At 32.3% G+C, this 21,525-nt stretch overlaps 2 protein-coding genes across 2 annotated transcripts; one reads left to right on the forward strand and one right to left on the reverse strand.

The window, feature by feature from the left end:
• The first annotated feature begins 823 nt into the window (after window positions 1-823).
• On the forward strand, window positions 824-4,725 carry TTA1 (class I heat shock protein, putative (DUF1423)). The gene is made up of 2 exons (XM_083068868.1): window positions 824-2,896; window positions 3,979-4,725. The coding sequence occupies exons 1-2, from the start codon at window positions 1,072-1,074 to the stop codon at window positions 4,566-4,568; spliced, it is 2,415 nt and encodes an 804-aa protein (XP_082924994.1). The 5' UTR covers window positions 824-1,071; the 3' UTR covers window positions 4,569-4,725.
• Window positions 4,726-18,771: 14,046 nt separating this feature from the next.
• Window positions 18,772-20,346, reverse strand: LOC109805301 (Cytochrome b561/ferric reductase transmembrane protein family). The gene is made up of 4 exons (XM_020367334.3): window positions 20,144-20,346; window positions 20,013-20,061; window positions 19,567-19,766; window positions 18,772-19,221 (listed from the first exon to the last, which is right to left on the reverse strand). Exons 1-4 carry the CDS (start codon window positions 20,273-20,275, stop codon window positions 18,964-18,966), a joined length of 639 nt encoding a protein of 212 aa, XP_020222923.1. The 5' UTR covers window positions 20,276-20,346; the 3' UTR covers window positions 18,772-18,963.
• Window positions 20,347-21,525: the final 1,179 nt, after the last annotated feature.

Genomic DNA, 21,525 nt, shown 5'->3' on the forward strand with positions numbered 1-21,525 from the left:
AATACAAAAAAAAATAATTTTTATGTAATAAATTTACTTAAAAAAGACTATTGAAAGATAATCACAAGCTTCAATTTTTCAACTTCATAAAATTTATTAAAAATCATAAAATCATGAGAGATAGAGGGTCATTAAATAGACATCAAATAGGATGTGAGATTCACCTATTTTTTTAATACTTTTTAAAATAAATTTTAACTAATTAAAAAAAATGTGTTAAAAAAAGTATGTAAGAGAATGTGTTTGTAGTAATTTTTCTCTCCCCAAGGATATACTAGTTTATTTTGCAAATAGTTTTTTTCTCTGAAAAAATAGCTGAAAGTAGAAAAAATAATATTTCCTAAATACAGTACACTCTTTAGGTAAAATTTATACATCATAAATAGAATTAATACATCCTAATATTTTAAAAAAAATCAATAAATAAACTGAAATAACTATGTGAGAGAAATTGTATATTTTACTTCTTATTGAATAAACTTGTGATGATGTATTTTTAATAAATTATTACATCTGTTGGAATGTTTCATTTGAAAAAACAGACAGTAGTATAAAGTGATAATAATAAAAAATTATTATAAGAATGTGTTAAAAAACTGAATGAGTTAAATTGTAATATCTGTTCGACTGTTTCATTTGCTTTCCTTTGACAGCACAGTTTCATTTTGAAATTCTGATAGTACTACTTACTAGATAACTTGTAATAAAAAAATAATTATAAAAATGTGTTAAGATAAAAGAAGAGGTGTGAGGCTTGAGCTGAGCTGTTTGATGCATTCATGAAAAGTAAAGTAAAGTTGCAGTCAAAACAAATAGGTCCACTTGCATAGTAATTCTCACCATTTCGGAGGGTTAAGACTGTAATTTCACATGCGCGGAAAAGCATCGCCGTTTTTCTATTACCTCCACAGTGTGAACACTTAGAAAAATGAAATTCCGGCCGTTACTTGCATAGCATAGAAAAAAACCCAAACCAATGTCCAGAAAATAGAACATAAACCCTTTGATTCTTCCTTTATTTTCTGAATTGCCCCTCTCAACCTTCTCTCTCTTTCTCTCCTTCCTCCGGCCATGATTGGAACTAAAGATCGTGTTGCCGACTCTGATGGCGAGAATTCCAGGAGCAAGCTTTCAAGGCGAAGTTTTGAGCCTGGAAAGGAGTACCCAGATGAGAAAGGTGTTGAATTTCTGAGAGATTCAGAGGTGGGTGTTGGTGGCGATGGGGTTCTTCGCTCAAAACCCACCAAGGTTGTTGTTGGCACCTCAGGGTTGCAAGAGTTGACTCTCAGCTACCTCTGTGACAACCCAAAATTGAGTCTTGCTGAGAGAGAGAATTCTGGTAAAAGCTTTCTGAATTCCTCGGAGAAAATGAGCCACAAAGGGAAAGAGGTTGTGGTCTGTGACAATTCGAATCCGGATGGGAAATGGGTGGAAAGAGATTTCCTTAGCTTGAGTGAGCCAAGGGAGGATTCTTCAAAGAGATCCCTTGAGGATGTTGGTGAGAGGGAGAGTAATAGGGAGAAGAAGCCAAAACTGGAGACACTCAATCTCTCTCTTGCTTTGCCTGATGTGTCACTTTCCCTCACAGCTTCAAACGCTTTGCAAAATGGTGATCAACCTGTTAGGACTAAACCTTGCAGGCCATCCACTACTCACAACTCATATTCCAATGACTACACAGCAGCTTCTTTGTCTTACTCTTATTCCCACCCCTACTCACACAACCCAAGCTGCTCACTTACCCGCAATTCAACCGACAATTTTGAGTATTCAGTGAGCAAAGATGACCAAATTTGGAACTGTGGAGAGGGTACTAATGGGTCTGTGCATAGCAGGTTCAAGCCAATTGGAGATGGGGTTACTTTGTCCAGTCATGGTGCTGGTATTAGCTCCTTTATGCAAGGTAATAGTCAATATAATAAAACTACTAGTTCAGATAATCATTCATTTTTCCCTTCAGAGTTGCCTGCCAGGCCTAGGTTTGAGGCTCAGTCAGGGGACTCAAGGGGAAGGAATTCTGAGAATCTGAGAATCTTGGAAAGTTTGGATGATGGGAAGGTGAAGAAGCTCTCCAGACCAGAGAGAATTGTTATGGAAATTGTTTCAGAGTCTGTCTCTTTTATGGCATTGACAATTCAGGAGCTTACTGATGATGTCATAGCATCAACTAAGGAATACTTGAAGAATCTCATTGAGAGGCCTGAGAAGAAAGAGGAATTGGTAAGCCTCCAAAACCGGCTTGAGAGAAGATCTGACCTTACAAAGGAGAGTCTTTTAAAGTGCCATAAAGTACAATTAGAGGTTTTATTGGCTGTCAAAATGGGGCTTGCTAGCTTCCTATCTAGCAAAGTTCACTTGCCTGAGATGGTAGAGATTTTCTTGTATAAGAGATGTAGGAACGTAACCTGCAAGCATTTGCTTCCTGTTGATGATTGTGACTGCAAGATTTGCTCAGGGAATAAGGGCTTTTGCAGTTCTTGCATGTGTCCTGTGTGTTTGAACTTTGATTGTGCAAGTAACACTTGTAGTTGGATTGGATGTGATGTTTGTTCCCATTGGTGCCATGCTACCTGTGGCCTTCAGAAGAATCTTATCAAGCCTGGGCCTAGCTTGAAGGGACCTTCAGGGACCTCAGAGATGCAGTTTCATTGTATTGGCTGTGGACATGCTTCGGAAATGTTTGGTTTCGTTAAAGATGTGTTCCTGTGTTGTGCAAAGGATTGGGGTATCGAAACCTTGATGAAAGAGCTTGACTGTGTATGGAGGATCTTTAGGGCTAGTGAAGATCGCAAAGGGAAGGAGTTGCATGTTAAAACTGATGACATGCTATTAAAGCTTCAAACTAAAATGATATCTCCTGTGGATGCCTGCAATTACATCATGCAATTTTTCAACTGTAAGTGTCTTGATTGTGGTCTTTTCAATTCATATTAAAATTATGTGTTAATTTTAGAAAAGTTTATTTGCTTCATAGATACGGCATTTAAGTGCTAAGGATGCAATCATAGATACGGTATTTAAGTGCTAAGGGTGTACTATGAGTAATTGAGTACATCATGATTTGCTTGGTCTCGAAGGAGCACAGGATCAATCCAATTTCTTCAATGGATTGAGTAATAAAAACACTCGATATGCTAATCTTTCAGCTCTTAATACTTCATATTCTAGTGATATAGTTGCATGGTAGCATTTTCACATGATACCAAGGGTTTGTTTAGTACCATTATTTATTGGAAGTGAGTAAAAACTGGTGGCCTTCTTATGTGATTTGGTAGGATCATGAATAAGGGAGGATTGAATGTATGCTGTGGTGGAGGGAAAGCATTACTGTTGATAAAATATATTGTGCTTCTGATGGATAAGAGATACAGTATGGCACAGATTGATAAATGAGAAGCTCAAAAAATTATGCCTTTTTTTTTTAACAAATTAGTCGTGGAACTCTGAGCTCCATTTTCACTTGACCAAAAAATTATTATGCTCCTTTGTGTTTGGCTGTCCATGGCCAAAATATAAAATAACAATGAGGATAGACAACCACAGTTTTCCGGCAACAATTTTTTTGTTTGAGGCAGGAAATTCAAGGCAAGTTGAGAAATGATTTGGAGTTTTACATTGAGCATTCATGCCTAAAATGGTAGGGGTCTTACAAACTTGGTTTACAACTATTTGCATCGTCTTTCCTCCCTTGTTAAGATATTTACAACTGGAAAGATATGTATACTGTATAAACCTAAGTTGCACGGATGGTATGGTTGCTATTATCTCTTTGGCTTTGTTGAATATGAATCATGAAATAATTCAAACTATATGTGATTTTTTTTTATTTTTATCAAATGTCCTTTTGTGTAGAAGCCCTATTCCTGCTTTTGCTTAGTTATTTATTGCTATTCTTTTTGCGATGAAGGCTTGTCTGATTTAATTAAATTACTGACAATGATATCTAACTGTTTGAGAGATAATTTTTCTGATAAATAGTTGCGGATAGCATGTCAGACTTTCCTGCTTCTGGTATTCCTTCTTCAAAGGATTTGGCAGTCTCTCAAGCTAATCTTACAAAGGATACACCATCTCTTTCAAAACCTAATTCTCTATTACCAAAATATGCTTATGACATGGGCTATTCTAGGCCACATCCTGATACCATGTCAAGTGATATACTTCAGAAAGATATCAAAGCTTCCATCTTAAGTGAACTGAAAAATGAGGCTGATTTCCATTTGGGGACTCTGTTAAGGAAAGGTGGACTTGAAAGTTTGGAGAGTATTGTGAGGATTAAGGAGGCAGAAGCCAGAATGTTCCAAACCAAGGCTGATGAAGCAAGAAGAGAGGCAGAAGGGTTCCAGAGGATGATCAGGACGAAGACTGCACAGATGGAGGAAGAGTACGCCGAAAAGCTCGGCAAACTCTGCTTGCATGAGACCGAGGAAACACAGAGGAAGAAATTGGATGAACTCAAAGTCTTGGAAAATTCCTATTTTGATTACTATAAAATGAAAAAGAGAATGCAAGATGAGATTGATGGTTTGTTGCGGAGAATGGAGGCAACAAAGCAGCAATGGGTTTAATTTTTTTTTACTTTTTTGTTGTTTTTTCTCTATGTTTTCTTTCCTTACTCAGAATACTGCTACAATGGGTGTAATTTATTGATATGCTGTTTTGGTATTCTGGTTGTTCCCAGAATGGATGGTTTTTAATTGATAAATTCAACTTTTTGGTGTTTCATCTTTGTTCCTTTTTCCTCCATAAATGGAGAGGGCACAATTTGTGTGTGAAAGCTTTGCACTTCCTGTTACTGTTCATATTGTGACTTGTGGTACTATACAACTTGTAAATTTTTTTCGTAATCACATATCATTGTGCATGCAAATTTGCATCTTCCTTTATTTTAACATTTTTCTTTTAAGAAATTAAGTTGTCCAATTCTCCTTTATATATACTTGTGACATGTTAAGGGGAGGTGATTTACTAGAAAATTGAGAAGAAAATGAGGGATTATCAAGGAATTAAAAAACGTGTTTGAAGAAAACGATTTAAGAGGGTTTGTAAGAAAATTATATTGGAGTTGATGTGGATTTAATTCTATTCTCCTATGGATGAATTTGTGTGAAATTTTTCACAAAAAAAATGTTTGGACAAAATTATTCCTACACTATTATTTAAGAAGTTAATTAGTAAAGAAGAAAAATATAATTGTCTAAATAATATATTTTTATATTAAAATTTAATTATATAAAATACAATTTTAAAATGCTAATTTCTTTTTATTTCTCACGTAATTTTACTCTAGCAAGCAATTGCAAATTTTATATTATTTCCTACTTATTTCATATCAAATTAATTTTTACATATTTTTTCATTCTCTTCAATTTTCTTCCTCAAACAAAGCATTAGTTTCTATTTGAATGTTTAGATCATATTAGTAGTGGAATTCAAAGTAATATGGGTCTTATCTTCAAATTTTGTTCTTGACATTGTAAATTTTTTATTAATAAAAAATCATATCAGTTTTAATAATAATTTCTATTTTATTAATTTTAAGAATTAAGAAAAAGCTTTGTTAAATATAGTAGCAAATGCATAAAGAGTTATTTCGGTTTAATTAACACTTTAGAGTTTGAACTCTAGGATATATTATTGGGTTAAATATTTCGAGAAAGAATTTTGATGTGAATAGTGACATACTTAAATAAGATACATGTGATTGGGGCCTAAAGAGAAAAGTTTAATGTTATTATAGAGAGATTCTCCACTAAGAGGAGAGAGAAAACTTGACATTATTAGTTGTGTTACTCTTGGTGGATGGAGCATAAAGGGGACAGTGCTCAAAAGCACTTAGGTTGAATATTACTTGGGGGATTCGTTTATTTGGTCACCGTTGATTGCGGCTTCTTACACCATAATTTGCTATTGTTTTATGATTATGCAATGTTTTGCCACTCCCAGCATTGGAACTAGTTCATCAAGGTGATAATGAAAGGGAATCTGAATACCTTCTTAGTTTCATTCATATCAGTGTTTGCCATCCGAAATTGGATTCTGTTCGTTTTATTCTTATAAATTTATTAATTATCAATGAGCTGGTTGTGTGGTCAGGGATGTTTAAATTGCTTGAATTAACTCACGAAAATAGGTTGGATTCAATCATGACATAACTCGCAAACTCAATGGATCAAGAAATAGCTTAAGTTTTGTTATTATTATCTTTTTTAGATTTTGATCAATTATTTACTTATTGTTTTATTTGACATATTATTTTATGAAGTACTATTGATTTCCTGTTATTTTATTGTCTTACTTTACGTTTATTTAACTTGGAATTATAATTTTTAAAAAGAATGTGTCAAGATAATTTAGTAAGACAATATTTTGTTGATTGTGATGATATGTTAATTATTTAAATTACTAAAATTTAAACACATTTTAAGTCCTTTAAATATGAGATAATTATTTTTTAGTTCTTTAAATTTAAAATTATTTTTTTTAATTCATGTAACTTGAAAGAAAAAAAAAAACTAATTCAATCTTTGAGTCCAATTAAATGTTATTGTTATTAGTGAATCTATTACACAACAAAACACATCTATTATTGAAATGTGATACAAAACTCTTCTATTATTATATTTGTCTTACATTAAACCCCAGTACTCAACTGATGTTGATGTTGTACAATTTATTCAATATGAAGTTTTAGTATGTTGCATGTGGACATGAAGGACAAGAACATTTTTTAAAAAAAAATTACATGTGTTAGGGTGCATTAAGGGGGTACTCCACACACATATTCACATTTGTATAATTTGTGCATTTTGTATATTAGGATTCACACTTTTCTAGTCACTTGTTAGGATGCACCAAGGAGACACCTCTCACTCACATGTCCACATTGGTATGATATCTTTTTTTAAAAAAAAATTACATGTGCTAGGGTGCACTGAGAGGGGATACCCCACACACATGTCCACATTGGTATGATATTATCCATTTTGTACACCAAGATTCACACTTCCCTAGTGCCACTTGTTAAGCTGCACCAAGAAGACACCCCACAAAGATGTCCACATTTGGATGATATTGTTCACTTTTGACCAAAGTTCTCATGATTTTACTTTTGGTAATCTCTCACGTTAGTATGACATTTTTCTTAAAAAAATTTACATGTGTTAGGGTGCACCAAGGGAAGTACACCACACACATGTTCACATTGGTATGATATTGTCCATTTTGTATACTAAGATTCACACTTTCCTAGTGTCATAAGGTGCACCAAGGAGACACCCCACATACATGTCCATATTGGTATGATATTATACACTTTGGACCAAAGTTATCATGGTTTTACTTTTGATAATCTCTCACATTGGTATGACATTTTTTTTAAAAAAAAAATTGTGTTAAGGTGCATCAAGCCACTTTGTACACTAGGTGATGGAATCATACTTTGGAATGCAAGAGGTGACACACTCAAAGATCCAAGAGGAGTGGGCTAGACATGGAGGATTGGGCCAATCAAGGCCCAATGGGCCCTATGGGCTTGGAAGGCCCAATTTGAAACTTCTCATGGGCCTATCTTGATAAATCCATTTTCTTATATTTTGTACATATTCTATTAGTATAGGTTTCACATATTTTGGTCTTGTATTTTGGACCACATAGATTATCATTTTTTGGCCATAGGCTTATTGGGCCTGTTTTTGGGCTTTGTGGGCCTTTGGGCTTTTGGTACCCAATATTGGGCTCATTTTCATTCTTGTAATTTTTTCTATTCATTGTATTTGATTGACCATTGTATTTAGGTCATTAGATTAGGATTTAAGGAGGATTATTAGTTTAATTGAATTAGGCAAAACTAGGTTTAATTTAGCATGCATTTAAGTTGCATTTTGAGTCACATGGATGGTGCCACCTTGGCTGAACATGTGTGACTCAAATTCAACCCTAAATGCACACTAAATCAAACCTAAATACACCTAGCATCAATGTGAATCGGACTTGTACATGTGAGTTAAGTTTTGAATTCAAAATTCAAAACTAGGTTTAATTCAGCATGCATTTAAGTTGCATTTTGAGTCACATGGATGGTGCTACCTTGGCTGAACATGTGTGACTCAAATTCAACCCTAAATTCACACTAAATCAAACCTAAATACACCTAGCATCAATGTGAACCGGACTTGCACATGTGAGTTAAGTTTTGAATTCAAATTCAAAATTTGAATTCAAAATTTGGCGCTACATGTGAAGCCTCCACATTGGCGCCAAGTGTCCCTAATTCCGGGTCCATTTAAGCTTCCTCCTTCACTCATTGTATTCACTTTTGATATATGAAATTTGAGAGCAAATATTCTGCCAAGTTTCTTCCAAAAGTCACCAAGAGAGAGCCATCACTTTTTAGGAACCCTAGCTAGGTTTCCGACCTTTTGAAGTGAGCTTTCCTTTGTTCCTTAAGCTTGGATGCTTCCATCCATAGTCTAGGAACCCTTAGATACGAAAATCTTCCTTCCTTCAAGTGTCTTACATTCGGATTTTGAGCTCCATTGAAGAGGTCCAAGCTTTGGTGAATCCGAGGAGAAGAACACCTATCACTTCTCCTAGTGTTTGCCATAATTTTTGGTATCAAGAGCAAGGTTCTTCTTGGAGATAAGTTCTCTTGTGTTTTGTCCGATTGTTTTGTTGTTTGTGTACTCTTGTATGTCTTCTTTGAGTTTCTATTCGGATCTAATTGTTTTGAATCAAATTTGTTCCATAGATCCATTGTTTGATTGTTCTTGATTTCTTCCACAATCAACTTGTTTAGGACCTATTAGCTTGTGCTTATTTTTGTTTCTCTTTGAGTCTCTCCATTCTTGTATGTGTCCGTGATTGGACTTCATGCATTGCATTAGATTTTGGTTTTGAATCTATGTTTTGTCTTAGAGTTTGTGTTTAGTCATTATATGTTACAAAATTCCTTGAATAGCATGTTGACCTAATTTTTTTTAGTACATTGTTCATGATTTTGGTCTCGGTTTGCTTTCATCTTTGCCTACCTATATGTGCTTTTTATTTTGCCTTATTGAGTTCATAATTTTCTATTAGTTCTAGCAAATTTCTTTAGAGTTAGGTTTCCATTGTGTACTTAAGTTTTCAAATCATTTTCTATTAAAAATTCTCAAAAAAAAAATTGTGTTACTCAAAATCTCAAGTGTTCAATCCTACTTCTAGTGCACTAATTCTTGTGGATTCAAATTTAAAAAAAAAAGGAGTAAAGAGGCTGAAAACAGAGGAAAATACAGAGCCTATTGTTCAAAAGTTCAAAAGAAAAGAGTACAAAAAGAATCCAATACAAAAACCTAAAAACTAGTGCTCTAGTTTCATCATTTTTCACTTGAATTTTGACTAGCTTGTAGTCTCGGTTTCTATAGCTTGGAATCTTGAAAAATTTGAAACCAAAAGGCAAATACCTTCTCTGGAATCTTAACTTGAATTCAGAAAAAGAAAGAATAAAAAAAAATATAGAAAAAGCAATTTAAAGAGAAAAAGCCAAGAGGTGTTCAACTACAAAATTCACTTGATTCCTTAATCTTGTTTTGACTACTATTTGGTTTGTACTTATCCAATTGCTTTCAAATTTTTTGTGTGTTGTTAATCTACTCTAGTACCTATCTAGGAACCTTCCTAACTGAGTGCTAGCCTTCTTTGGAGTCTTAATTTTCAGTTTTACTTGTTGAACTTCTTTGAGTCTTGTCATATACACCTATTACTCTTCACTTTTGGTATAAGCTTTTCAAATTGTGCTTTTATTGCTTGTCTTGTTTTCTTTCATTAAACTTTCTGTGCTGGAAGTGGCCTCAAATCCTTGCTCAAGGATCAAGCATTGACTCAACAAAGAGTAGGAAAAGTGTTGGACATTTAGACTACAAATTTGACCTAATTTAGTGACCAAACTTTTCCTAAACTTCCTTCACTTGAGTGACCATTCCTTTCACCTTGTGAGTAGCCTCCATTAACCACTTTTGTTGTGTTCATTGTGCAGGTCCAGGAGTATCTTATTTCAAGGGTTAGTGGCGGATTAAAACACTTGAACAAGTATTAGAAAAGTTGAAAAACAAATTCGTCACTAATTGGGTCACAAAAGCCGCCATTATTTGCTTTCTAGTTTAGTTTAAATTTTGTCAATTCTCTTGTATTTTTAAACCAATTTGTAAAGCTTGGAGGGAGTATTAAGAAGCTGGCCAGGTATATCTAACTCTTTGGTAGCCTACTCACGTGGAGTACTAGTGGAAGTGGCTTGGAAATTTCATATGTTTCAAGCTTCCACTTAGGGTTATCCGACTAGTTGCTTATCTTGCTTCCTTTAAGTTTCTTGTCTCTAATTGTGTTTATTTTCTTCCTTGAAACGTCTAGTATAGTGTAGCTTTTAATTGTTCACGCTTAGTTTAGTTTCAAAAACAAACAAATTGTGAAAAGCATACAAAAATTTTTGTGAAAAGTTTTGGGGAATCAAAGATACCACAAAGGAGTTTAGTGATTTCCACTTGAAAAGGCTTGGTTATTAAGTGACTCTTAGTAGCTCACCTCCCTTGATAGTGCAACTTGTACACTTAGACTTCCAAGTGCTATTTTTGTTCCTAGAAAATTACAAAAACATTTTATATCTTTTGCATAGCATATTAAATTCTTATTGCTTAATCATGAGTCATATTTCTCAAAGTAGTAGTGACTTTGAAACTCCTAAAAGTTTTAGAAGAATTGTCAAGGAGGTTGAAGCACTAAAACTTTGGAAGCATGAAGAGGTACTTCAAAAAGAAAAAGAAAAGATTAAAAGAGAAGTACAACTTATTGCTTTAGAGGAAGAGATAAACAAGATTAAGCAACGAGAAGAAAAACTTTTTTAAAAAATCCATAAAAGCAAAAGTCAAAAAAATTCTTCAAAGAGTTCAACCAAGAGTTCCAATGACTCTCCTAGCCAAAATGAGGATAGTTTAAATCTTGATGCATATTACCAACCCCATCCTAGAAGAGTCATTAAGGAACCCAAAGTGAGGGAATCAAGGGTTGATCTCCCTTACTTTCATGGTAAAGAGGATGTGGATGCCTACTTAGATTGGGAGATAAAAATGGAGCAAATCATCACTTGTCATCAAGTAGGTGAGGAAAGGAAAGTTCCCTTGGCCACCCTAGCTTTCCAAGGACAAGCTATGTATTGGTGGACATCCTTGGAGAGAGAGAGAAGACTTCACAATGACCCTCCTATTACTTATTGGAATGAGTTGAAGAGTGCTATGAGAAGAAGGCACATACCTTCTTATTATAGTAGCGAGCTTATGGATAAGCTCCAAAAACTCCAACAAAAAAACATGAGTATGGAGGAGTATAGACAAAAAATGGAGTTGTATCTCATGAGGGCTGGAATAAGGGAAGAAGAAAGATTGACCATTGCTAGGTTTTTAAGTGGTCTAAATTTTGATATAAGAGATAGAGTTGAGTTACTCCCTTATAGGGACCTTGTTGATTTGGTCCAACTTTGTATAAGGGTGGAACAACAAAATTTGAGAAAAAATTCTTTCAAAGGTAAAACTCAAACTAGCTCTTATATCAAGAAGGAAGACAAGAGGGAGGGTCAATATGACTCTTCTAAGAACTCTAGTAAGGGTCAAGAAAAAGAAACAGAAAAAGAAAAAGATAAAAATAAAAGTGTTGTCACTTCTAGTAGTAAAACTAGTGACATCAAATGCTTTAAATGCCTTGGGAGAGGCCATATAGCTTCTCAATGTCCAACTAAAAAGGTTATGATTTTGAGAGGACAAGACATTTATAGTAGTCTTGATGAATCTAGTTCTACCACTTCAAGTGATAGTGAGACTCGTGAGGAAGATCATAAAATTGAAAAGTTATATCCTGTTGATGGTGATCTTCTTATGATCAAAAGGCTTCTTGGAAGCCAACCTTGTCCCACTTCACTATCACAAAGAGAGAACATCTTTCACACAAGATGTTTAGTTTCTAAAAGATCTTGTTCTCTCATTGTTGATAGTGGATCTTGTTCTAATTGTTGTTGTACAAGGTTGGTTAACAAGTTAGCCCTTACCACCATTCCTCATCCTCATCCTTATAAACTTCATTGGCTCAATGAAGGTGAGGAATTGGAGGTAAATCAACAAGTGAAGGTCAAGTTTTCTATAGGGGACTATAAAGATAAAGTTTTATGTGATGTGATCCCTATGGAAGCTTGTCATATTTTGCTTGGTAGGCCATGGCAATTTGATAAACAAACTATACATGATGGCCTCACTAACAAAATATCCTTCACTCATAAAAATAAGGAAATTGTTTTTAATCCTTTAACATCATCCCAAGTGTTTGAGGATCAAAAACAAATGAAAAGAAAAAGAAATAAAGAAAGAAAAGAACATAAATTAGGAAAGAGTGTGGATGATGGGAATTCCACTAAGGCCTTGGTGACCAAAGAGAGTTATTTTATTACTAAACAATCCTTGAAAAGAACTCTCTTTGTTTATAAAAGTCTTGACTCTTATTCTAATGTTGCCACTGATCTCAAAGTTGTGAATAGGGAACAAAATCAATTTCAAGCAAAGAATTCTCAACTTCGAGATATAGTGAAGAAGGAGGGGACTATTTCTAGTTTTACTCCTTATACTACTTCCTTGGTGGTGCACAAGGAAGAAAGTATTTCTGTGGATTTAAAGCACTCAATTTTTGGGTTATATTGTTTGTTGGATACCAATTATAGTGTTCTATATTCTATGTTTGATCTTAGGGGAAGTCAATATTCCATTAAACTTAATTTGATTCCTTCCCTACAAGACAAAAATAGTTTATATGATCATGAATATCTAACAAACAATGAAATCCAAAATTGTTTAGGACGTTTTCTAGTAGTGTTTTCTTTATATTTTAGGAAAAGCCTAGGTTACCATTTAGGGTACTTTAGGCAAGATATTGTAGTGTTTAAAAATCATTCTTTTCATTGTCTTAGTCATAGTGTTCTTACATTTTTAGGTTTTACTTCTAGGTTGTGCTTAGAAGAGGAGCCTATTTCTATTTTTAGAGAGTCTAATTTTGATATTTTATCTTTCTTTGTTCGATTAGATAGAAGGACTCCTCTTAGGATCCATGATTTATTCTTTTACCATATCACTTCTTATTCCTTGCATGTTTTACATGTAGGTGTTAATTTTTCTTCCATTCATCCTGTAGATTTGAGGACAAATCCTTTTCAAGAGGAAGGGTATGATGGAATCATACTTTGGAATGCAAGAGGTGACACACTCAAAGATCCAAGAGGAGTGGGCTAGACATGGAGGATTGGGCCAATCAAGGCCCAATGGGCCCTATGGGCTTGGAAGGCCCAATTTGAAACTTCTCATGGGCCTATCATGATAAATCCATTTTCTTATATTTTGTACATATTCTATTAGTATAGGTTTCACATATTTTGGTCTTGTATTTTGGACCACATAGATTAGCATTTTTTGGCCATAGGCTTATTGGGCCTGTTTTTGGGCTTTGTGGGCCTTTGGGCTTTTGGTACCCAATATTGGGCTCATTTTCATTCTTGTAATTTTTCCTATTCATCGTATTTGATTGACCATTGTATTTAGGTCATTAGATTAGGATTTAAGGAGGATTATTAGTTTAATTGAATTAGGCAAAACTAGGTTTAATTTAGCATGCATTTTGAGTCACATGGATGGTGCCACCTTGGCTGAACATGTGTGACTCAAATTCAACCCTAAATGCACACTAAATCAAACCTAAATACACCTAGCATCAATGTGAACCGTACTTGTACATGTGAGTTAAGTTTTGAATTCAAAATTCAAAACTAGGTTTAATTTAGCATGCATTTAAGTTGCATTTTGAGTCACATGGATGGTGCCACCTTGGCTGAACATGTGTGACTCAAATTCAACCCTAAATACACTTAGCATCAATGTGAACCGGACTTGCACATGTGAGTTAAGTTTTGAATTCAAATTCAAAATTTGAATTCAAAATTTGGCGCCACATGTGAAGCCTCCACATTGGCGCCAAGTGTCCCTAATTCCGGATCCATTTAAGCTTCCTCCTTCACTCATTTTATTCACTTTTGATATATGAAATTTGAGAGCAAATATTCTGCCAAGTTTCTTCCAAAAGTCACCAAGAGAGAGCCATCACTTTTTAGGAACCCTAGCTAGGTTTCCGACCTTTTGAAGTGAGCTTTCCTTTGTTCCTTAAGCTTGGATGCTTCCATCCATAGTCTAGGAACCCTTAGATCCGAAAATCTTCCTTCCTTCAAGTGTCTTACATTCGGATTTTGAGCTCCATTGAAGAGGTCCAAGCTTTGGTGAATCCGAGGAGAAGAACACCTATCACTTCTCCTAGTGTTTGCCATCACTAGGATTCACACTTCCTTAATGTCACTTGTTAAGGTGCACCAAAGAGACACCCCACACACATGTTCACATTAGTATGATATTGTTCATTTTTTGCCAAAATTCTCATAGTTTTACTTTTGATAATCTTCTAAAAGACTTCATACCAATAGAACATGTGTATACTTTATAAATTCATGATTCTTCTCCTTTTCAAATGATATTTGACTTTAATTGTACTTTATATCATATACTAGAAGATTAAATTTAAAATAAGAAATCAAAAGGCAAACTTATCTCAAATTTTTAAAAATAAAGATATATTTAACTCTTTTATTTATTAAGGAGATTAACTTATGAATCATCTATTTTATATATATTTTTATTTTTTTAACATTCTTAAAAAAATCTACCCAGCCCAAACTATAATTTGATGGGCGCAACCAATTGACATCACTAAATCTACATCAATAACTTGATTCCATCATTAAAATTTAAGAGAAAAGTATAGTGTAATTTCTAAAGTAAGTATAATATAATTTAAAATTTAGAGACAAAGTATTTGATACTTTGTTATATTCTCCTTATTAAATGAAATTTTAGTCCTGTATATCTACTAGCGGAATTGTGGATACGAATTATTACAACCAATGTGGTGGCGGCTAGCATTTTGATGGTGATTTGAAGCACAAATAGAATCTGTACCAAAAGAAAATGAAGGATATTATTATGTGCGTCGAGAAATGAGGAAGCAGATTATATGTGAAGTTGTATCTAAATAATGTAAGGTCATTTAGTGAACAAGTCAAAATTCTTTCAACTGTGGAGTGGGTAGAATAGGGAAAAGTGGGTAAGTTGAGACTCAAAGCAAAGTGCGTTTTGATGTAAAATAATAAAGTGAGAGAAAGGACATAAGTAAACAATGAAAGGGACCACACTAGTGGTTATTAATTAGTTAAGGATGAGAGAGAGAAATGAGTATGGTTTTGTATATTATTTTATATTGCAACTATATGCTAATGAGTAGAGTGAATGAGACTATGAGACCTCAATCCCTTTCCAAATAATGTTCCTCCCAATTATGGGTAACACGATTATATTTTGGAAATCGATTCATGTACAGACAAAAAGAGAACCAGGCAGAGAGGAAAAATAATGCAACTTAAGATACACTTCCTTATAAATACTAGGCCAAATTATAGTAGATGCAACTTGAAGATAGTAAAAACTACATGTTGATGTCGTAGGTTGTTGCGTTTCAAAATGATTTAGAAAAATATCAAATTATTTTTAATACAACACGAAATGATGTTGATTAATTTTTAATGTAGGAAATTAATACATTGTATTCTTAAAAAATATATTCAACTGTTAAATTTGATTACACCAACAGTTTATAATAACTAATAAGGATTCTTTAGTTTTGGGCCCACTCTTGTTCTTAGTATGACAGAAATGATAGGCCCAACGTTCAAAAGCAAAAAATCAGGTCTGGATTGAGGAAAGAATATCCAAAGGATATATACACCTCCTTCTTTTTACAAGGACACCTTCTTTATATTTTTTTAAAAAAAATCTTAAAATATTCATAATGTTTTTTATTCTTTAAATTTTTAATTTCACATCTCTAACTTTCAATTTACTATTTTTCTTTTCACACACTTTCTTCTTTCTTTTTTCCAGTTTTCATAAATATTATCTTGTCTTCCTTTAATTCATCACCTATTTCAGTAGATAGCTTTAGTTCTCTCGATTTTTATATTACTCTCTTGTTTTCACACTTCTTTCACTTTTTCACATGCACACAAATCATAGAACTAGTAGGCAACAACATTATAGGTACGTGTAGCTTCCTCAACAGTTTCTATCAAACTAGACACACATTTTTTCTTTCAACACTTCCTTTCCTTTCACCTTTCCAAAAACCTTAACATTAAGTTTAGTGTTATGAAAAAAATATTTTTACTATTCTAGAGTACTATGCAGATAGCAAAATCAATGAAAAAACTAAAAGAGGAAGGGAAAAAGAATAATGTAAAACTAAAAGAATTAAAATTGTCTATCAAAATAGGTGAGGTGAAGAAAAATTAAGGAGATGCATGTTAAAACAAGGGAAAGAAGTATAAAAAAAATGTTAAATTAAATGTTAGAGGAAAAATTAAAAATAATAAAAATAAAAAATATTTTAAGAATTTAAATTTTTTTTAAAAGGGTGTACTTATAAAAAAAAAAAAAAAAAGTGTATATATCATGATCCATATCCCAACTGGGCGGAGCCCAATCTTGTTAGTTGTTGATTGCTGGAGAATAGAAATGTGGCCCAACTTCTACCATTCAGCTTCACAGTAAATAAAAATTGGAAGAGTTTTTTATTTACATATTTTTTGCTTATATTTTAAAAAAATATTGTTCGTTAAAATAAATTGATACAATTAAGTATCAATTAATTTCTATATTATATAAAATCTTAAAAACTTAATCCACTTTCGAATAATTTTTCCAGTTCATAAATTATATATAACCTCTTAAGTAAGATATTTAACTTCAGTATCATAAATATATAAAGTTAAATATAATTTTATCAAGAGTCAATCTTAACTCTCATTCTTTTCATAGCCGTTGATTCAATTCTTCCTATTATTAAAATCTTATTTGATGGGCAAATCTCCTATCAAAGAAATCTTTTGGAAGTCAAATAGTTGCAGTAGAGTAAAATTGATTGTGGTTTGAACTTTGAAGTTGTATAACAATCTTCTGAGTGAGTGTCTAACTGCAGTTTTCAATATCTCATTGGTTCCCTAAGGAGATTATTGGAATGCAAACCAATTCTATCACACTTACTAAAGGAAAAATGATGTTTTTATTAGATTGATTATTGATCATGTACTCATGAGTAACCATGTTGATTAAGATAGATGAACTGTTCAAGAGACACACTCAAAAAAAAAAAAAGGCCTAAAATGGTTCTGCCATGGAAGTAGTGAAATTACCTCCCCGGCAACATATTATATATATACATATATAAAATAACCATATGTTTTGATATAATATTACTTTTTAAAAGAATAATTATCTTTTTGAAACTTTCTCAAGAGGTTGATAAAAATAATAATAATTATATTTAATATATTTTTAATTCTCGTAATATACTTACTTTTTTATTTTTGTCTTAGTAGTTTTTTTAACTAGTTTATGCAATATTAAAAAAAAAAAACCGTTAATCTCAGTCAGTTTCCGTTAACTGTGTTACTTCAACTTATTGTGTGTGGTACGCGTCACTTTGTTTTAAACCATATTTAGTTTAATTTTTATAAATGTATTTGCCTTTATTTTAGCCTTTATAAATATATCATACTTTATAATTTAGTGTCTAACTCTTTAAGAAACTCAACAGTTACTGGTAAAAGGGTTCGATGTAAACAAATTCAATATTATACAGGTTATTTTAAAAAAATTATAAAGACTAAAAATATTTAAATTATAATTATTATGTTGAAGGATACACTAAATAGAAAGGGTTAAAATACTCCTTTATTTGTTAAAGTTTTGTTTAATTTATTCTTTAATTATTATGATTTAAAATAATTCATTTTAATTTTTATACTTATATATATTTTTAATCTTTTTAGTTTTTATAATTTAAAATATTTTTTTTTAATTTATATACTTATTATTTTTAATCTTTTAGTGCTTATCATTGAATTCTTTTATAATACTATTTGTGTTGTATTGACATGTTAGAAGTCTTCAATTTTGTGAGAATAAAAAAAATGTCTTAATAATAAGCATCACAAGTGAAAACATAAAAGAGACATAAAATATCGAGAGATTTAATTTAGAAAAATTTTGGAAAATAAATTTGACATAAGACACACAAAGTTAAATTAATTAATATCTTTGTCACGTCAATATAAAAGAGATAATGTTATTAAAAAAATTAACAATAGAGACAAAAAATTAAAAAAGACTACAAGTATAAGGAGTAAAAAGAATTGAAAAATATAAGTATAAAAGTTAAAAATATATATTTTAAACCGACTAAAAAATAAAATAAATAAAATTACTAAAATAATATTTTATTCAATAGAATCGGATACCAATAAGTCAAATCTGAGTGATACTAAATTTCATATGCTTAAATAAAGTTTTAAATTTGAATATTATGTATTAAAAAAAAACATGATTGAGATAGAAAATTTTACTAAAAGTGATTAATCAAATTTTTTAAGAGAAATTTGTAATCGATAAAATTAGTGATAATAAGTTATTATGTTCTGATAACATGATTTAAGAAGAAAAAAAACAAGTAGGACCCGTGTGAGTTGGATTCGTCGAAAATGTTTTTAAGTTCAGCGCTAACCATGCATTCATAACCGCTGTCCGAACCAATACATAGGAACAAACAGAATCAAGTATGAAAACAAACCACCTCAATTTGTCAACTTAAGTCTGATAAGAGTCCAAAAGATATTAAAAAATGAAAGCACACAAGCCATTTCCAGTAATTGAAAAACAGAATTACAAAATCCAAAAAAGAAAAATGAAAGAAATGATGGATGAATCGAATTTGAATGAAGAAGATGGTGTGGAGTAATAATGCATTTCACGCAAAACGTCCAAAACCAATTGCCATATCGACAAAAACTCCAAACAAGAGAATTGCAAGACCCGTGAAGTTGATCAGATGAGACTCTCTTTGGTGTGGCAGTAGTTTCAACATAGTATACCTCTCCATCAACCCTGTTAGTGCAGCACAAATTGCCATGAAAAATAGTGCCCTACCACCAGCCACGTGCCATGGGGCCATCGCAGCCCTCGATTGTCCTGTTCCTTGAAGCATGAACGCCAGTCCAAAAAGCCACTACAACCATACCAATTATTCAACTTTTTACCCCACTTATATATTATATATTTGCTCCTCATCATACTTTAATCATGTAAAGTTAAAATATTGTAAATGATAAAATGTAATAAAAGAGAGAGACCTTATACCAAAGAAATTTATTTAGATATTTTAACAAAGATTAATCATTAAATCTTTACTTAAATACTTTACACATACATTATTCCTAACATCATATATAGAAGGGATCACCATGTGTTTAGTTAAATTTTTCCGTAAATACTTATAAGATTATGTGAAGTTTTATTTTCATATATAGAGATGCATTTTTCTCTCTTGATTAGGGAAAAGTGTAAGATATACCTGCAAGCCAAACAAGCAAAAGGTGCCAATGCCAATCCATGAATGGAGGCTGTAAACGTCTTCGAAGTTGACCATGTCATGGAACTTGAAAGCGGCGCAAATACCAACAATCCCAAGAATTATAGCAATCAAATGAAGTGTCATGTGAAGGATCTTGAGTGTTTCATGTCGTCCAGGCACCGTTTGGTATGCTAGTATTGCTGCTCAAATTTCACACCAACCTAATTAATCACTCTAGAAAATGATACGGTATTTGTGTGTGCAATCTGCAATGCATCACACAAACTAAAGTTGTACACAATTAATACGTGAAGGAAAACAAATATATATGCTACTTAAATTGGAATGACAATTGCATACTTTCGATGAATTCTATGCAGTAAGTAATTAGCAAGTAGACATAATTAACTCTACGACAGAAAGCAGGCGATGTGAGAGTAAGATACCTTGGCCAACAAGGAAAATGAAGCCGAAGAACATCAAAAAAGGGTGAACCTACAAGGTGGGAAAAAGACTAAGATGAAGTAGAAAATGATATTGTGTGTAGCAAAGACAAAGACATAGGAAGTGGTGTTACATTAAAAACACGGAATGGATTTTCAGAATCATATTCAATCCCCTCACGGTAATGCAGCAACCAAACAAGCAAGAGTATGAGGGCAAGGAGGCCAAACAAGTGTGCAAAAACTGTGGTACCGTATGAATTCATTTTGTTGATTTAGGTAGGAAAGAGACTAATTAGAGAAACTTGTTATAAGACAAATTTTTGCTGGTTCTGACATGCTGCGGTTCAGTCTTATAGAGTCTCCCTTTTGATAAAGTTCACAAAAGAGGGAATTGCTTGATCTCATGGTTTTGGAATTTTGAATCAACAAGAAACTTTGGGCATAAGCCAACTCTAGCTGTATCTAAAGTATATATTCTTATGTTAGAATGGTTTCCATTTTTTCTCTACTGCTATGTATTTATACTGTATTCTTTTTGCATAGGGATTGATGGATGCCTAGGTGTCAGAGTATTACACACTACAAACTACATGTAAATGAAATTAATTTCTGTGTAAAAGTCTAACTTTTTATCTGACATGATATAAAAACATGAACATAAATCAAACATAGTTTAGGTCTTGATAATTTTTTTTAAATAGTGATTAAAATTAATAATAAAGTTTTATTAAAAATTATACAATTAGAGATGCATTAAAAAATAGCTTATAGATATTCTAATAGAAAGTTTATTTTTAATTTTTTTAATCAATATCCTTGATACTATGAGAGAACCAATCCTAATAAATTATGTCTGGAGGTGTGATGGCTAAGGCCCTAGGTTAGAAAGGGCCCAAAAAATTAAAAAAAAAATGGTTGTATAGAAATTTTCTATATTTTTTATGTTGTTTTCATAAACAAGTTAAAATTAGTATCTCATTTTCTTTTTTATTCAAATTAAAATGTGGTTAAAAAATTAACACTCTATTGATTGTTAATTTATTTTTCCCAATTTTTTATTTTCATAAATTCATCAACATATAATAGATGTATTATAATATATACTTATACTATACTTTTTTTAACAACATAATCAACATAAACCAAAATTTAAATTATAAAAGAATTAAAACTAAAAGTTAGCATATTAAGAAAGAAAAGAAAAAAGAGTAAAATACCACTTTAATTCTCGACTTTTTAAACGTTGTCATAATAATCCTTGAGATAATAAAAATGATAAATTTTTTCCAATTTTTATTTCTGTCACACAAATTAGTCTATGAGCTTAGTGAAATGTTAACACCACCGATTAATTAATGAATCGGTACGTTCTGTACTACTATTCATTACCATGACTTGTCAAACACTCATGACAACTCAATAAGAACTTAAATGATAGAATTTTGGGATGAAATGACAGTAAGAAGAAAATCCAATATTAAAAATTTACATAAATGCACATCGGATGAAAGCA

This window comes from Cajanus cajan, chromosome 2 (assembly GCF_000230855.2).
Source record: "Cajanus cajan strain Asha chromosome 2, NIPB_CcT2T_4, whole genome shotgun sequence".
NCBI lineage: Eukaryota > Viridiplantae > Streptophyta > Magnoliopsida > Fabales > Fabaceae > Cajanus > Cajanus cajan.

Bases quoted from the DNA above. Each gene is read 5' to 3' on its own strand.
- LOC109805301 (XM_020367334.3), bottom strand. From the start codon at position 20,275: ATGAATTCATACGGTACCACAGTTTTTGCACACTTGTTTGGCCTCCTT. The intron at 20,062-20,143 runs GTAACACCACTT...CCCACCTTGTAG, and splicing joins ATCCATTCCGTGTTTTTAAT to GTTCACCCTTTTTTGATGTT. The intron at 19,222-19,566 runs GTATATCTTACA...GTATGGTTGTAG, and splicing joins TTTGCTTGTTTGGCTTGCAG to TGGCTTTTTGGACTGGCGTT.
- TTA1 (XM_083068868.1), top strand. From the start codon at position 1,072: ATGATTGGAACTAAAGATCGTGTTGCCGACTCTGATGGCGAGAATTCC. The intron at 2,897-3,978 runs GTAAGTGTCTTG...TCTGATAAATAG, and splicing joins CATCATGCAATTTTTCAACT to TTGCGGATAGCATGTCAGAC.